The sequence below is a fragment of the Carcharhinus amblyrhynchos genome, chromosome 20 (genome assembly GCF_965287045.1).
Source record: "Carcharhinus amblyrhynchos chromosome 20, sCarAmb.v2.hapA, whole genome shotgun sequence".
Taxonomy (NCBI): domain Eukaryota; kingdom Metazoa; phylum Chordata; class Chondrichthyes; order Carcharhiniformes; family Carcharhinidae; genus Carcharhinus; species Carcharhinus amblyrhynchos.
In genome coordinates, this window is record NC_137343.1 from 12,181,889 (window position 1) to 12,193,942 (window position 12,054).

Below are 12,054 nucleotides of genomic sequence, written 5' to 3' on the forward strand. Positions count from 1 at the left end.
AGGCAGTTGTGTGACCTGGAGTCTCCGATCAGATATCCTGGAGGAAGGAAATGCAGCGTTAGAACCAGTTGTCAATAAAATGTCACACTCGAACAATGAGACCATTATCTTAGTGCCCAGGTCACATCCACAATCGCCTTCAGATTTAAAAAAAATCTTTCTTGCCCATCTGCTTCTGTGAAAGGACACAGCGGAGACTGTAGACATGTACAAAAACTGAAAATTCTGGTCAACTCTCAATAGGTCAGGCAACATCTGTGGAGTTGGGAATCGACTTATATTCCAGTTCATGGGAAGAAGTTGAGAAGACTGATAAGGGATCTGATAGAGATAGAAGCACGAGGGGCCTGGGTAGAATAGATAGGGGAAAGACAATGTTCTTTCTTGCATGGAATATGGGTGGCACTGGCTAAGCCAGCATTTATTACCCAGCCCCAACTGCCATTGAGAAAGTTCTGGTGAGCGGCCTTCTTGTCACTACAGGTCATGTGGTGTAGGTACACCCACTGTGCTGTTGGGGAGGGAATTCTAGGATTTTAACCCTGCGACAGTGAAGGAACCAGGATAAATTTCCAAACTGGGACTTGATTGGGAACCCCCAAGGTTGAGGTATTCTTGGTGATAGATGTTGTCAGTTTAGAAGGTGCTGCCTAGAAACAAAACCTCTTCCCTTTGATCCTTTGCCACATCACTGGAAATGTGGAGGATTTTCTTTACTTTGGGTTTTACTTAATGTATATGTTACGCACGATACTGAAAATCCTGGCTTGTGAATGCATTTCCTGATATTGCACACATTTAAATGTGAAAACTTGCTTCAGTATAGAACACAGCAGCCATCTGGCTTGGAAGGAGAAGATGGCTCGTGCAGAGATACTCTGTTTTAAACATCACTCACTCAAAACGACCCCCACTCAAAACGTTGGCTCTATTCTCCGCTCGAAACGTTGGCTCTATTCTCCACTCGGAACATTGGCTCTATTCTCCACTCAGAACGTTGGCTCTATTCTCCACTCGGAACGTTGGCTCTATTCTCTCCCCCCAGATGCTGTCAGGCCTGCTGAGATTTTCCAGCATTTCCTGTTTTTGTTTCAGATTCCAGAAGCCAAGGCTTTACCTGGTGCAATTTTTCAAAATCATCTCAACCTTTTGGCTAAGATGAAGCATCAGATAGAGCCTGGGGGGAGGGTGCAGTGCCTCATCCTGTCAGCTCAGATCTGATTTTTCCCTCATGGTGCGGGGACCATGTTTGGACCAAATCTGAAGTGGCTTTTTTGATGAGAAATAATGAAAGGTACCAAAAAGAAAACACAGCGTCAGTCTCTCACCTTATTCTTTGTCTGACTTGGCCAAATATTTCATCATAACAGTATTAATGTCAGTAGCTGCTGACACCTCATCAGTCCTTTTCTCCATCTGTGTGTTTGTGTTTTCATTTTCCGTTACGCTAGTGGATGACCGTTCACCTGTCGGCCTGTGAAGGCCAGGACGGTTCTTGATACTATCCGCGCTTTTGTAAGAAATAGTCGAACCAGAGGATGAAGAGGAATCAGACATGTTAGCAAGGGACTCTTTGTCTCCTTTAGATATGCACGGTCTGACCGCCATGATCTTTTTCAACGGGACCAAACCAGGGGTACCTTTGTTGGCAATTTCAGCAGAGAGAGGTCTCGGGTCCCTCGGGCTTTCTTGCGCGCGCCTGTTTGTGTTTGGAGACCTCCGGATTGCAGGAAGGATATCACTGTCACTGTCGTCATCCTTTTTCCTCTCGTAACTTAGGCTTGGGAGCTTCCAGCCGGAACTCCTTCCTTCCGTACCTTCATTCGGAAGGCCGCTGAAACGTTTGCTTTTGAACACGATTGGCTGATTGCTGAGAACCTCGTCGATGTCTTCTTCTATCGATAGCTCGAGCCACTTCCGCTGAGGCTTCGGCCTAGCAGGAACTGCGTCATCCGTCTCCCTCAGGGAAAAGTTCGGCTTTGGAAAGACGGCACCAGAATCGTTCCGAGGTTCAACTAACGTCTCGAATGAAATGCACCGGTTCTTTTTGGTTGTGGCAAAAGGTTCAGGTGCATCACCGCTGATTGGCAAAGACCTGAGACTGGCTGAACGGACTAACCCTGTCCCTCCTCGATGTCCGGCAGGCAAAACTCTAGTCTCTGAAAGACTCCGAGTCTCAAATCGCAGCAATGAATCATCGTCATCGTCCCTAATGCTTGGCCGTTTTCGAAGAGATGAGATGCCTGCGGTCTGGTAGATGGGCAGAGGGGAGCTGTCTTCCATCTGGAGTCCATTCTGCTCTCGCTCACCGGCGCGCTTTCTCCTTAGCTCCTCCACAAATTCAGACAAGGCCACCGAGGAACTGGGGGATTTGCCCTCTTCCGGGGAAGATCTTCTCCAGGATTGAGCCGTGGGCCGGTCAACTGCTGTCAGCTCAGGGCTCTTCCCCATTTCTCGACTTCTGAAGCTCTGCGTGCTGAGTGAAGAGCTCGGCCGACTGGTATCTTGATCTGCGCCATCCCTGCTGAACCTGTGGAAAGAAAAATAAACAATTTCAATGGACGAGTGATCAAGAAATTCAAGATCTTCTTGAAGACAAAAGGAAGGAAAGGTGTTCCATTATTATTTGTGACGCCATCTTTAACAAAAGCAAAGTTTACCATGCAGCATGAGTGGCTGCCAAGCTGATAAAGTGGGCATCAATGGACCAATCAGCTGGCCACCCATCTCCAGTTGGTGGGTGGCAGGGCTGTTGCTTTTCCCATCACTGGGAATATTCCCTGGAGACGTGAACATGCAAGGCTTCCCTCCCAGCACTTTTCCCTGGTACCTGCCACCATGATTTTAATTAAAATTAGAAAGTGGGCGGCATAGTGGCACTGTGATTTGTTAGCAGTGGTTAGCACTGCTGCCTCACAGTGTCAGCGACTCAGGTTCAATTCTGGCCTCGGGCAACTGTCTGTGTGGAATTTGTGATGTGGAGATGCCGGTGTTGGACTGGGGTGAACACAGTAAGAAGTCTCACAACACCAGATTAAAGTCCAACAGGTTTATTTGATCGTAAACGCCCAAGCTTCCGGGGTTTGCCCCTTCGTCAGGTGAGTGGAGGGTTCTGGTCTCAAACAGAGCATATAAAGGCACACACAGTTTACAGAATACTGATTAGAATGTGAGTCTTTACAGCTAATCAATTCTTAAAGGTGCAGACAATGTGAGTGGAGATAGCATTAAGCATAGGTTAAAGAGATATGTATCGTCTCCAGACAGGACAGTAAGTGAGATGTTGCAAACCCAGGCAAGTCACGGGGGTTACAGATAGTGCGACATGAACCCAAGATCCCGGTTGAGGCCGTCCTCATGTGTGCGGAACTTGGCTATCAGTTTCTGCTCAGCGACTCTGCGCTGTCGTGTGTCATGAAGGCCGCCTTGGCGGGAGTTCTTCCACAAACCCCCACCCCACCCACTGCCCCCCTCAACACCCCCCACCCCTCTCCCCTTCACCCCCCAAGTGTTCCTTAAAAAAATCTGGGAATGGAAAATAAGCAAATTGTAGTTTCCAAACACTAATATCTGAAAACAAAATGTGAAAGGCAGCTTTACGGCAGCTCTGCGACATTCAGGGCACTGTGCAGCGGGCACAGATGGCGAGTCTGATTGCAGTCGGATGGCCTGTTACCTGTAAAATGAAATCCAATTTCTCTCTCAAAAAGGTTTCAGGCCCTGTGCGCCCCCACGTTGCAACAACACAAACTTACCGCGCTACATAGTGCTTTTATCCGAATCAGCAGGCAGGTGAATCTAATTTCAGTACAACCGCCTCCAAATAATCTTGAAATTGGCTCATGCTGTGTCTGATTTGAGATGATTGCACCAAACGTTTCAAAACCCTCGATTGCAAGACCTTGAGAGTGGTTGGCGGCACCATTGGCAGATAGGAATGGAAGAGTTCAAGTTTGCCAGCAATAGCAGGAGGATATGGAGGCTTTAGAGAGGGTACAGAAAGGCTTTACCAGGATGTTGCCTGGTATAGAGGGTAATTGGCTATGAGGAGAGAATGGACAAACTTGGTTTGTTTCCACCTGAATATCAGAGGCTGAGTGACAATCTGACAGAAAGTTACAAAATTATAACAGGCACAGATAGAATGGGTAATGAGAATCTTTTTTTACCCCAGGGTAGAAATGTCAATGACTTGTGGACATTGGTTGAAGGTAAAAGGGGAAAAGTTTAAAGGAGATGTGAGAGGCAAGTTTTTTTTTTACACAGAAAGTGGCAAGAATGCACTGCCCAGGGAGGGAGTGGAAGCAAATACAATAACAATGTTTAAAAGGCATCTTGACAGATACGTGAGTGGGCAGGGAATAGAGGGATACACACCACGTAGAGGCTAAAGGTATTTAGTTTAGAAAGGCATCTTGATGGCCCAAGGAACCTGTTCTTGTGCTGTGCTGTTCGAATGTGGAAATGCCGGAGTTAGACTGGGATAAACACAGTAAGAAGGCTCACAACACCAGGTTAAAGTCCAACAGGTTTATTTGGTAGTAAACACTACTAGCTTTCGGAACGCTGCTCCTTCATCAGGTGACTGGAGAGTTCTGATCACAAATAGGGCATATAAAGGCACACACAGTTTACAGAATACTGATTAGAATGTGAGGCTTTACAGCTAATCTACAAATAACCTGCTAATCTGTTTGTGATCAGAACTCTCCACTCACCTGACGAAGGAACAGCGTTCTGAAAGCTAGTGCTGTTTACTACCAAATAAACCTGTTGGACTTTAATCTGGTGTTGTGAGACTTCTTACTGTACTGTTCTGCCCAACTCAGCAAGAAACTACAAAGGGTCGTGAATGTAGCCCAGTCCATCATGCAAACCAGTCTCCCATCCATTGACTCTGCCTGCACTTCCTGCTGCCTCGGAAAAGCAGCCAGCATAATTAAGGACTTCATGTACCCCGGACACACTCTCTTCCACCTATTTCTGTCAGGAAAAAGATACAGGAGCCTGAGATCACATGCCAGCTGACTCAAAAACAGCTTCTTCCCTGCTGCTGTCAGACTTTTGAATGGACTTACTTCACATTAGATTGATCTTTCTGTACACCCTAGCTACGACTGTAACAATACATTCTGCACTATCTCCTTTCCTTCTCTATGAACGGTATGATTTGTCTGTATAGCGCACAAGAAACAATACTTCTCACTGTATGTTAATACATGTGACAATAATAAATCAAATCAAATATAATCAAATCAAATCTCCATTCTTAACACTGACTCCTGAGCTCAAGTGTGAACAGTGTATGAATCCCTCCTCCAGCACTTGCGTATTTGCCACTTGGAAGCAGATGCAAGCAAGTGAGGTTACTGAGCAGAAAGTTAGAGTTCCATGGTGGTGGTGGGGGGAGCGGGGTTGGGGTAAGGATGGGGGAGTCAAACAAAATTCTGTCCATTAAGGAAGTACGTTGAATAGCAATGATTCCTTCCGGTTATGTTTTCCTCCTCTCCTTAAGGTGCACACTTTGGTTTAGCAAATCATTCAGTATCGCAGCAACACAATGCTGACCTAACAGGAATCAATGGTACTCTTTCTTTTAGCCAGTGGTGCTTATTTGAAGGGTATTGATTTTCGTCTCATAGGCGTACAGAACTGATTCTAACAGAAAAGTACAATGTCGAATGCAACCCGAGGATGCAGTGAGTGAAGGCACACACGCACACACACACACACACACACACACACACACACACACACACACACACACACACACACACACACACACACACACACACACACACACACACACACACTCTCTGGAATGAGTTGCCAGAGATAATAGTAGTGGCAGGTACAATTTTGTCTTTTGAAAAGCATTTAGACAGTTCCATGAGTAAGATGGGTATAGAGGGACATGGGCCAAATGCAGGCAATTGAGACTAACTTAGTGGTTAAAAAAAAAGGATGACATAGACAAGTTGGTCCGAAGGGCCTGTTTCCATTCTGTAAACCTCTATGACTCAATGACTCACACACTTACCATCTCAGTGTGAGATCCCATCTCTTTCACGAAGTCACGGATGAAAAGGGGTAAAAAGTGACACCTACCTAAAGCGGTGAGGACTGACACCACCAGCTATCGATGCCCTGGATAGACTCCCAGCCACGCTGCCTCCTGATGTGGGTGATCGACCGGCCGACAATCCCAGCCGTGACCTGGTTCCAACGCTAAGGTCGACGCTCCGGAGGGATCCCACGCTCGATTGGCTGTCACTGATTTCAACAGAGGGAGAAAGAAAAACGTGGAACAGCAATCAATGGTGTTTTCCTTTGATCTCAATCTACCTTCAGCTTCACTCAGCAGGCACGGCCTGGAACTAAAGAATGATAAAATACCATCCAGAATCAAGCAGAATATTCACTCTGATGGGAAGAGGTCATTCATTATTTCTGCAAGTGGTGGTAGGAATATATAAGGGGAAGTTAGACAGTATACACATTTCCCATCAGATAGTCCCCTAAGCATGAGCCAAACTCCAATTGTTGGTATCAGGGGTCACACATAAGCACAAGAATTACACCTGAATGCAAGTGCATAAGGAGGAGGCCATTTGGCCCTTGGAGCCTGCTCTGCCATTCAGTAAGATCATGGATGATCTGATTGTGTCCTTAACTTTCCTATCTGCACCCCACCCCACATTACCCTTGACTGTCTTTTTGATCAAAGATCCCTCTAATTTTGAATATGTCCAATAATCCAGCCTCCACTGCTTTCTGGGGAAGAAGATCTCACAAGCTATTAACCCCTTGAAAAGAAAAATTCTCCTCATCTCTGCCTTAACTGGGAGACCAGTAATTTTTAAACCATGCCCGCCGGTTGTAGCCTCCTCCACAAAGGGAAACATCCTTCGATCCGCCTCAGGATCTTACGTGTTTCAACAAGATCGCCTCTCATTTTTCTAAACTCCAAGGGGACATCGACCCAACCTGCTCAGCCTTTCTCACAGGACAACCCCTTCATCCCAGGAATCAGTCGTGAATCAATTCAAACGCAATTATATCATTTTGTTAAGTATGGAGACCAAAAGCATACAAAGTTAAAAAAAATTATTTATCAGTGTCACAAGTAGGTTTACATTAAGTTACAGTGAAAATTCCCTAGTCGCCCCACTCCGGGACCTTTTTGGATACACAGAGAGAATTTAGCATGGCCAATGCACCTAAACAATACATCTTTTGGACTGTGGAAGGAAACTGGAGCACCCAGTGGAAACCCATACAGATATGGGGAGAATGTGCAGACTCAACACAGACAGTGACCCAACTCGGGAATCAGACCCAATCTCTGGCACTGTGAGGCAGCAGCACTAACAACTGTGCCACCGTGCCACCCCCAGTTGAATTGATTAAATTTCTCTCTCCTGACTTAGACAGTGTTGGCTGCAATTTCCATCGATATGTGAAAACTGGGGCTTTCTTTCAGATCTGCCTTCAAGCCCTTTCCAATATTTCCGAACCAACATGCAAAGCATTTAGTCCTGACAATACATTCCGAACACAGAACACAGCACGGAAACTTTCCTTAATGAAGCATAAACAAACAAAAGCTGAGTGTAAAAGCTTTGGTAGAAGCAGATACAATAGCAACATTTAAGAGGTGCCTTGACAGATACATGAATAAGCAGAGAATAGAAGAATATGGACTCTATATGGAATAGAGGCAAAAGGTCTTTAGTTTTGAAAAGCCTCATGTGACAGCGCAGACTTGGTGGGCCGAAGGGCCTGTCCCTGTGCTGTACTGTTCTATGTCCTTGTGGGTAAGGACTGTTGGTACCCAAAAGGAGAAAGGATGGCCTAATGTGTCAGGTTGGGGCTGAGTGTCAGAACTGGAAATGAACACAGCCAAACTGAAATGTGAGCCACAATCTTACGGCCATCCACGCCACACTCCCACTGCAGCGTGTTCGGAGAATTTGGCTGCTCCGTTCGTTGCCGCGGGATGAGAGAAACCCACCGGCATAACATTCTGGCCTAGGAGTCTGTTATCAGCATTGGGCTTCAGATGCAGATCCAGATTTTCACACAAGGGCAGAGGCTATACTGCTGCCAAACTTTACCTCTTTTGAACATTATGCTCACTCTACAGACTCAGCACAAAGTTCTACATAGAGCCATCTCTCTCTATGCTCTTTCATGTGATGTTTTGTCACTGATGATGTAGACTGCATAAAGTTTATTTATTTATTAATCACAAGTAAGGCTTACATTAACACTGCAATGAAGTTACTGCGAAATTCCCCTAGTTGACAAATTCTGCTCAGATCAATGCACCTAACCAGCACGTCTCTTGGACTGTGGAAGGAAACTGGAGCACCCGGAGGAAACCCAAGAGGACTCGGGGAGAATGCACAACTCCATATAGACAGTGACTCAAGCTGGGATTCAAACCCAGGTCCCTGGCACTATGTGGCAGCAGTGCTAACCACTGTGCCGTCCTCATATTTAACATTAATCCTTTATGCCACAAGGGAAAGAAGGGAGAAACAGGTAAAGATCAAGTATCCAAACATGTTAGCCAGGTTCAGCCGGCTCTTAAACAGCCCAGGAATCGTCCTTGCCAATATTCCCCAAAGAGCCAAAAACAGTGTGGGAATGAAGTATGCTTCAGAAAAATCAACATCCACACTTTCTGGTCATTATCACATTGCTGTTTGTGAGAACTTGCTTTCTCCAAATTGGCTGCTATGTTTCCTACTTTACAACAGTGTCCGCACTTCAGAAGTGTGGAAAGGCTGGCAGCCTTTCCAGGTTCCGCTGGTGGCTGTGAAAATGCCCCAGGGAATTGCAAGCCTTTCTTTCTTTATGGATTTTGTTCCCATCCCCTGTTGCTGCAATCGATGTTCCAACAATTCCAACAGTGTTAAAGATAAACGTTCCTCGCCTATCCCTTTTGTTGGAAACTTTACACAGGATCTTCTGTTCACTAAAAAGTTAAAATAATTTTCCCTGATTAGCTTGCTGTGTTTTTCCAGCACTTTGTTTTTCTCTTTCATGTTTGCATTATATTGACCCTTCATATCCCTCCCTTTCCATAGATTCATAGAAAAAGAGGCCATCTGGCCTATCAAGTCTACACTGACTCACTGAAAGAGCATCCCAACTAGTTCTTCCCGTCAGCCCTATCCCCATGACCCTACATATTTACCATGGCTAATCCATCTAACCAGCACATCTCGCGACACTGGCCAATTTAGCCTGGCCAATCCACATAACCTACATATCTTGGGACTCTCGGGGGAATTTAGCATGGCCAATCCCCATAGTCTACACATCTTGGGACACTAAGGAGCAACTTAGCGTGGCCAATCCACCTAATCTACATATCTTGGGAGACTAAGGGGCAACTTAGCATGGCCAATCCCTATATCCAACATATCTTGAGACACTAGGGGCTAATTTAGCCTGGTCAATCCATCTAACTTACGTATCTTTGGACTGTGGGAGGAAACCAAAGCACCTAGAGGAAACCCACACAGACACTGGGAGAATGTGCTGACTCCACACAATGAGATGCCCAAGGCCAGAATCAAACCCTGGTCACTGGCGCTGTGAGGCAGCAACGCTAACCACCGTGCCACCCAACTTTCCAACCTGCTGATGTCCAACAAACCTTCATCCAGGCCTTTTAATAAAAAGGGAGTCATTTGTGCAAATGTAAAGAAAAGAATTAGCAAAGACTTACTCCCGTTTAAGGTCAATCGCCCATGAATATATTTTAAAGATAAAACATGACCACTGTTATAATATTGCAAGTTGATATATCGGGGATCTAAACAATATTTTGGATGGGATTTTCCAGCCTTGCTCACCCCAAAGCTGGAAGATCCCACTTGAGGTCAATGAACATTGGTATGGTCCGTGTCCCGTCCGCTACGGTTCCCATGGCGGGCAGGATGGGAAAACTCAGCCCTTAATGCCTGGTTCCCTTCCAAACTAGGTCTTTTGCAGAGTCGTTCACGTTTCATCATCCTGTAATTCCTGATTCTGACAGTATCCAGCCCCCTAGCTTTTATGAGAAAGTTTATCCAATTAGTACTAATGACAATAGAGGGATCTTAAAATAAATTTTAGTTTTCCTGAGCAAAACAACTGCCGAAATGAATGTTCACAGCCAGAAGGAACAGCAGCAATTAAATCAGGTTTATAAGGGCTTGCTGGGGCGGTGGGTGGGGAGGTGGGGGGGGGGAGCAATTTAGTAATGAGAAAATAGCTTTGCTTACAAAGAGAAAATTAATGCTAATGATACAATAACTAAATGGTCTCCAGTTGTGTTGGTCATAATCAGTCAGTGTTTATATAAGATCGGATGTTACGTCAGAGATATTGATTTATTAGCATTGAGGCTCCAGGGACCTGACAGATTTAGGAAGAAGTAAATTTTAACTCCAATTAGACACGTGGGCAACTAAAACACCCACAGGACTTAACAGGTGAGCTCCTGCTGTCTTCCCTCAGGTTTCTGTCGCTCCCTCTCTTGGAATCATGTTAGGTTTCCCCATGCCCTCACTTTCCTTCCACCCCACCAGCCTCCGTTTTCAAATGGCCTCTGAAATTTCCATCAATGCAATGCCGCCAGCAAACACATCAACTCCCCATCGGCCTTCTGAAGGCATTGTTTCCTCTGTGACACTCTGGTCCACTCCTCAGTCACGCTCATCACCCCCTTTTCTGTGACACCATTCCATGCCAGTGCAAGAGATGAAGGGCTTGTCCCTTTACTTCACCCCTCTTCGCCAACCAAGGCCTCACACACTCCTTGCAGGTGAAATGGCAATTGCACTTGTACGTCCTTCAGTTGTATTCACTGCTCCTGTTTTGGTCTCCTCTACATAGAGGAGACTAAAAGCAGACAGGGCGAGATGGTGGGCACTCTGGGCAGCACAGTGGCAAAGTGATTCGCACTGATGCCTCAAGCGCCAGGGACACGGGTTCAATTCCTGGCTTGAGTCACTGCCTCTGCATGTTCTCCCTATGTCTGTGTGGGTTTCCTCCGGCTGCTCTGATTTCCTCCCACAGTCCAAAGATGTGCTGTTGAGGTGTCTTGCTTTTTAGTGTCCCAAGATCCACAGGTTAGGGGGATTAGTTGGGTAAATACATGAGGTGATGGGTAAGATGCTTTGTCAGGCAGTCAGTGCAGTGTCGATGGGCCGAATGGCCTCCTTCTACACTGCAAGCATTCTATGATCCTTTTGAAAGGCAGAGCAGATTCGAAAGGCTGGATGGTCAGCTCCTGCTCCAGTTTCCCATGTTTTAATGACTATCGGAATCTCAAAAAGGGAAGTATGTCTTGCTTCATGTTGGCTCAGGAGAAACAGATATGCACCTCTGAGCCCCACAAGGAAAGTTTCATCCTCTTGAGCCATTTGGTCAAGTGCTGGTGATCATTTCTCTGGCTTTACGCAGTAGCATCTCCCTCCTGCCTGACATTGCAGTTTCTTTCAACCCAGACCTTTCAACTGATTTATTTTGGGTGGAAGAGAAGTCCCTTTGGACTTGTTCCCTGACACGTTCCCACCTCAGGGTGATAGCAGGAATGGTTAGCCAACTGCAATGGGCAACCAGTTCAGCTCCTTGAGGGTTAAGAACCTCTCCAGTGACATAGAGAGTGAATAAACTGTAATCTTTATTGTCCAGTAGACACAGGATAAAGGTAATTGGCAAAAGAGCCAGAGGTCAGGTGAGGAGAATTTCTTTGATGCAATGAATTGTTATGATCTTGTTACAAATATAAGGTTTTATAAGATTGTTTTGTTTTGGGACCATGTCTCTACTTAAGGCTAAAGTGAAGGGTGTCATGTGACAATGACCTGATCTGAAGTCTTCTGAACATGCTTCGGTGATGGGTTTATTAAAGATTAAAGGGAGGTTTGGGTTGTTCACTGGAAATAAGGTATAAGTTGTTTACACAGGGGACAATCACAGCAGCATCTATGTTTACAGTGGTTGGACAATAGTCTGCAATGTTCCAGGGAGATATTGAGAATGTCAGGTTGT

General features: G+C 45.7%; 1 protein-coding gene across 3 annotated transcripts in view; it reads right to left on the bottom strand.

The window, feature by feature from the left end:
• Nucleotides 1-1,329: 1,329 nt before the first annotated feature.
• The window catches only part of LOC145355752 (unconventional myosin-XVIIIb-like), a 344,749-nt gene continuing 334,024 nt past the window's right edge, over nucleotides 1,330-12,054 (bottom strand). For all 3 annotated transcript variants that reach the window (XM_080208083.1, XM_080208085.1, XM_080208084.1), the window contains 2 exons: nucleotides 6,109-6,273; nucleotides 1,330-2,530 (listed from right to left, as the gene is read on the bottom strand). In XM_080208083.1, coding sequence (XP_080064209.1) covers nucleotides 1,330-2,530; nucleotides 6,109-6,273 — 1,366 coding nt within the window. The remainder of the gene's footprint in view (nucleotides 2,531-6,108; nucleotides 6,274-12,054) is intronic.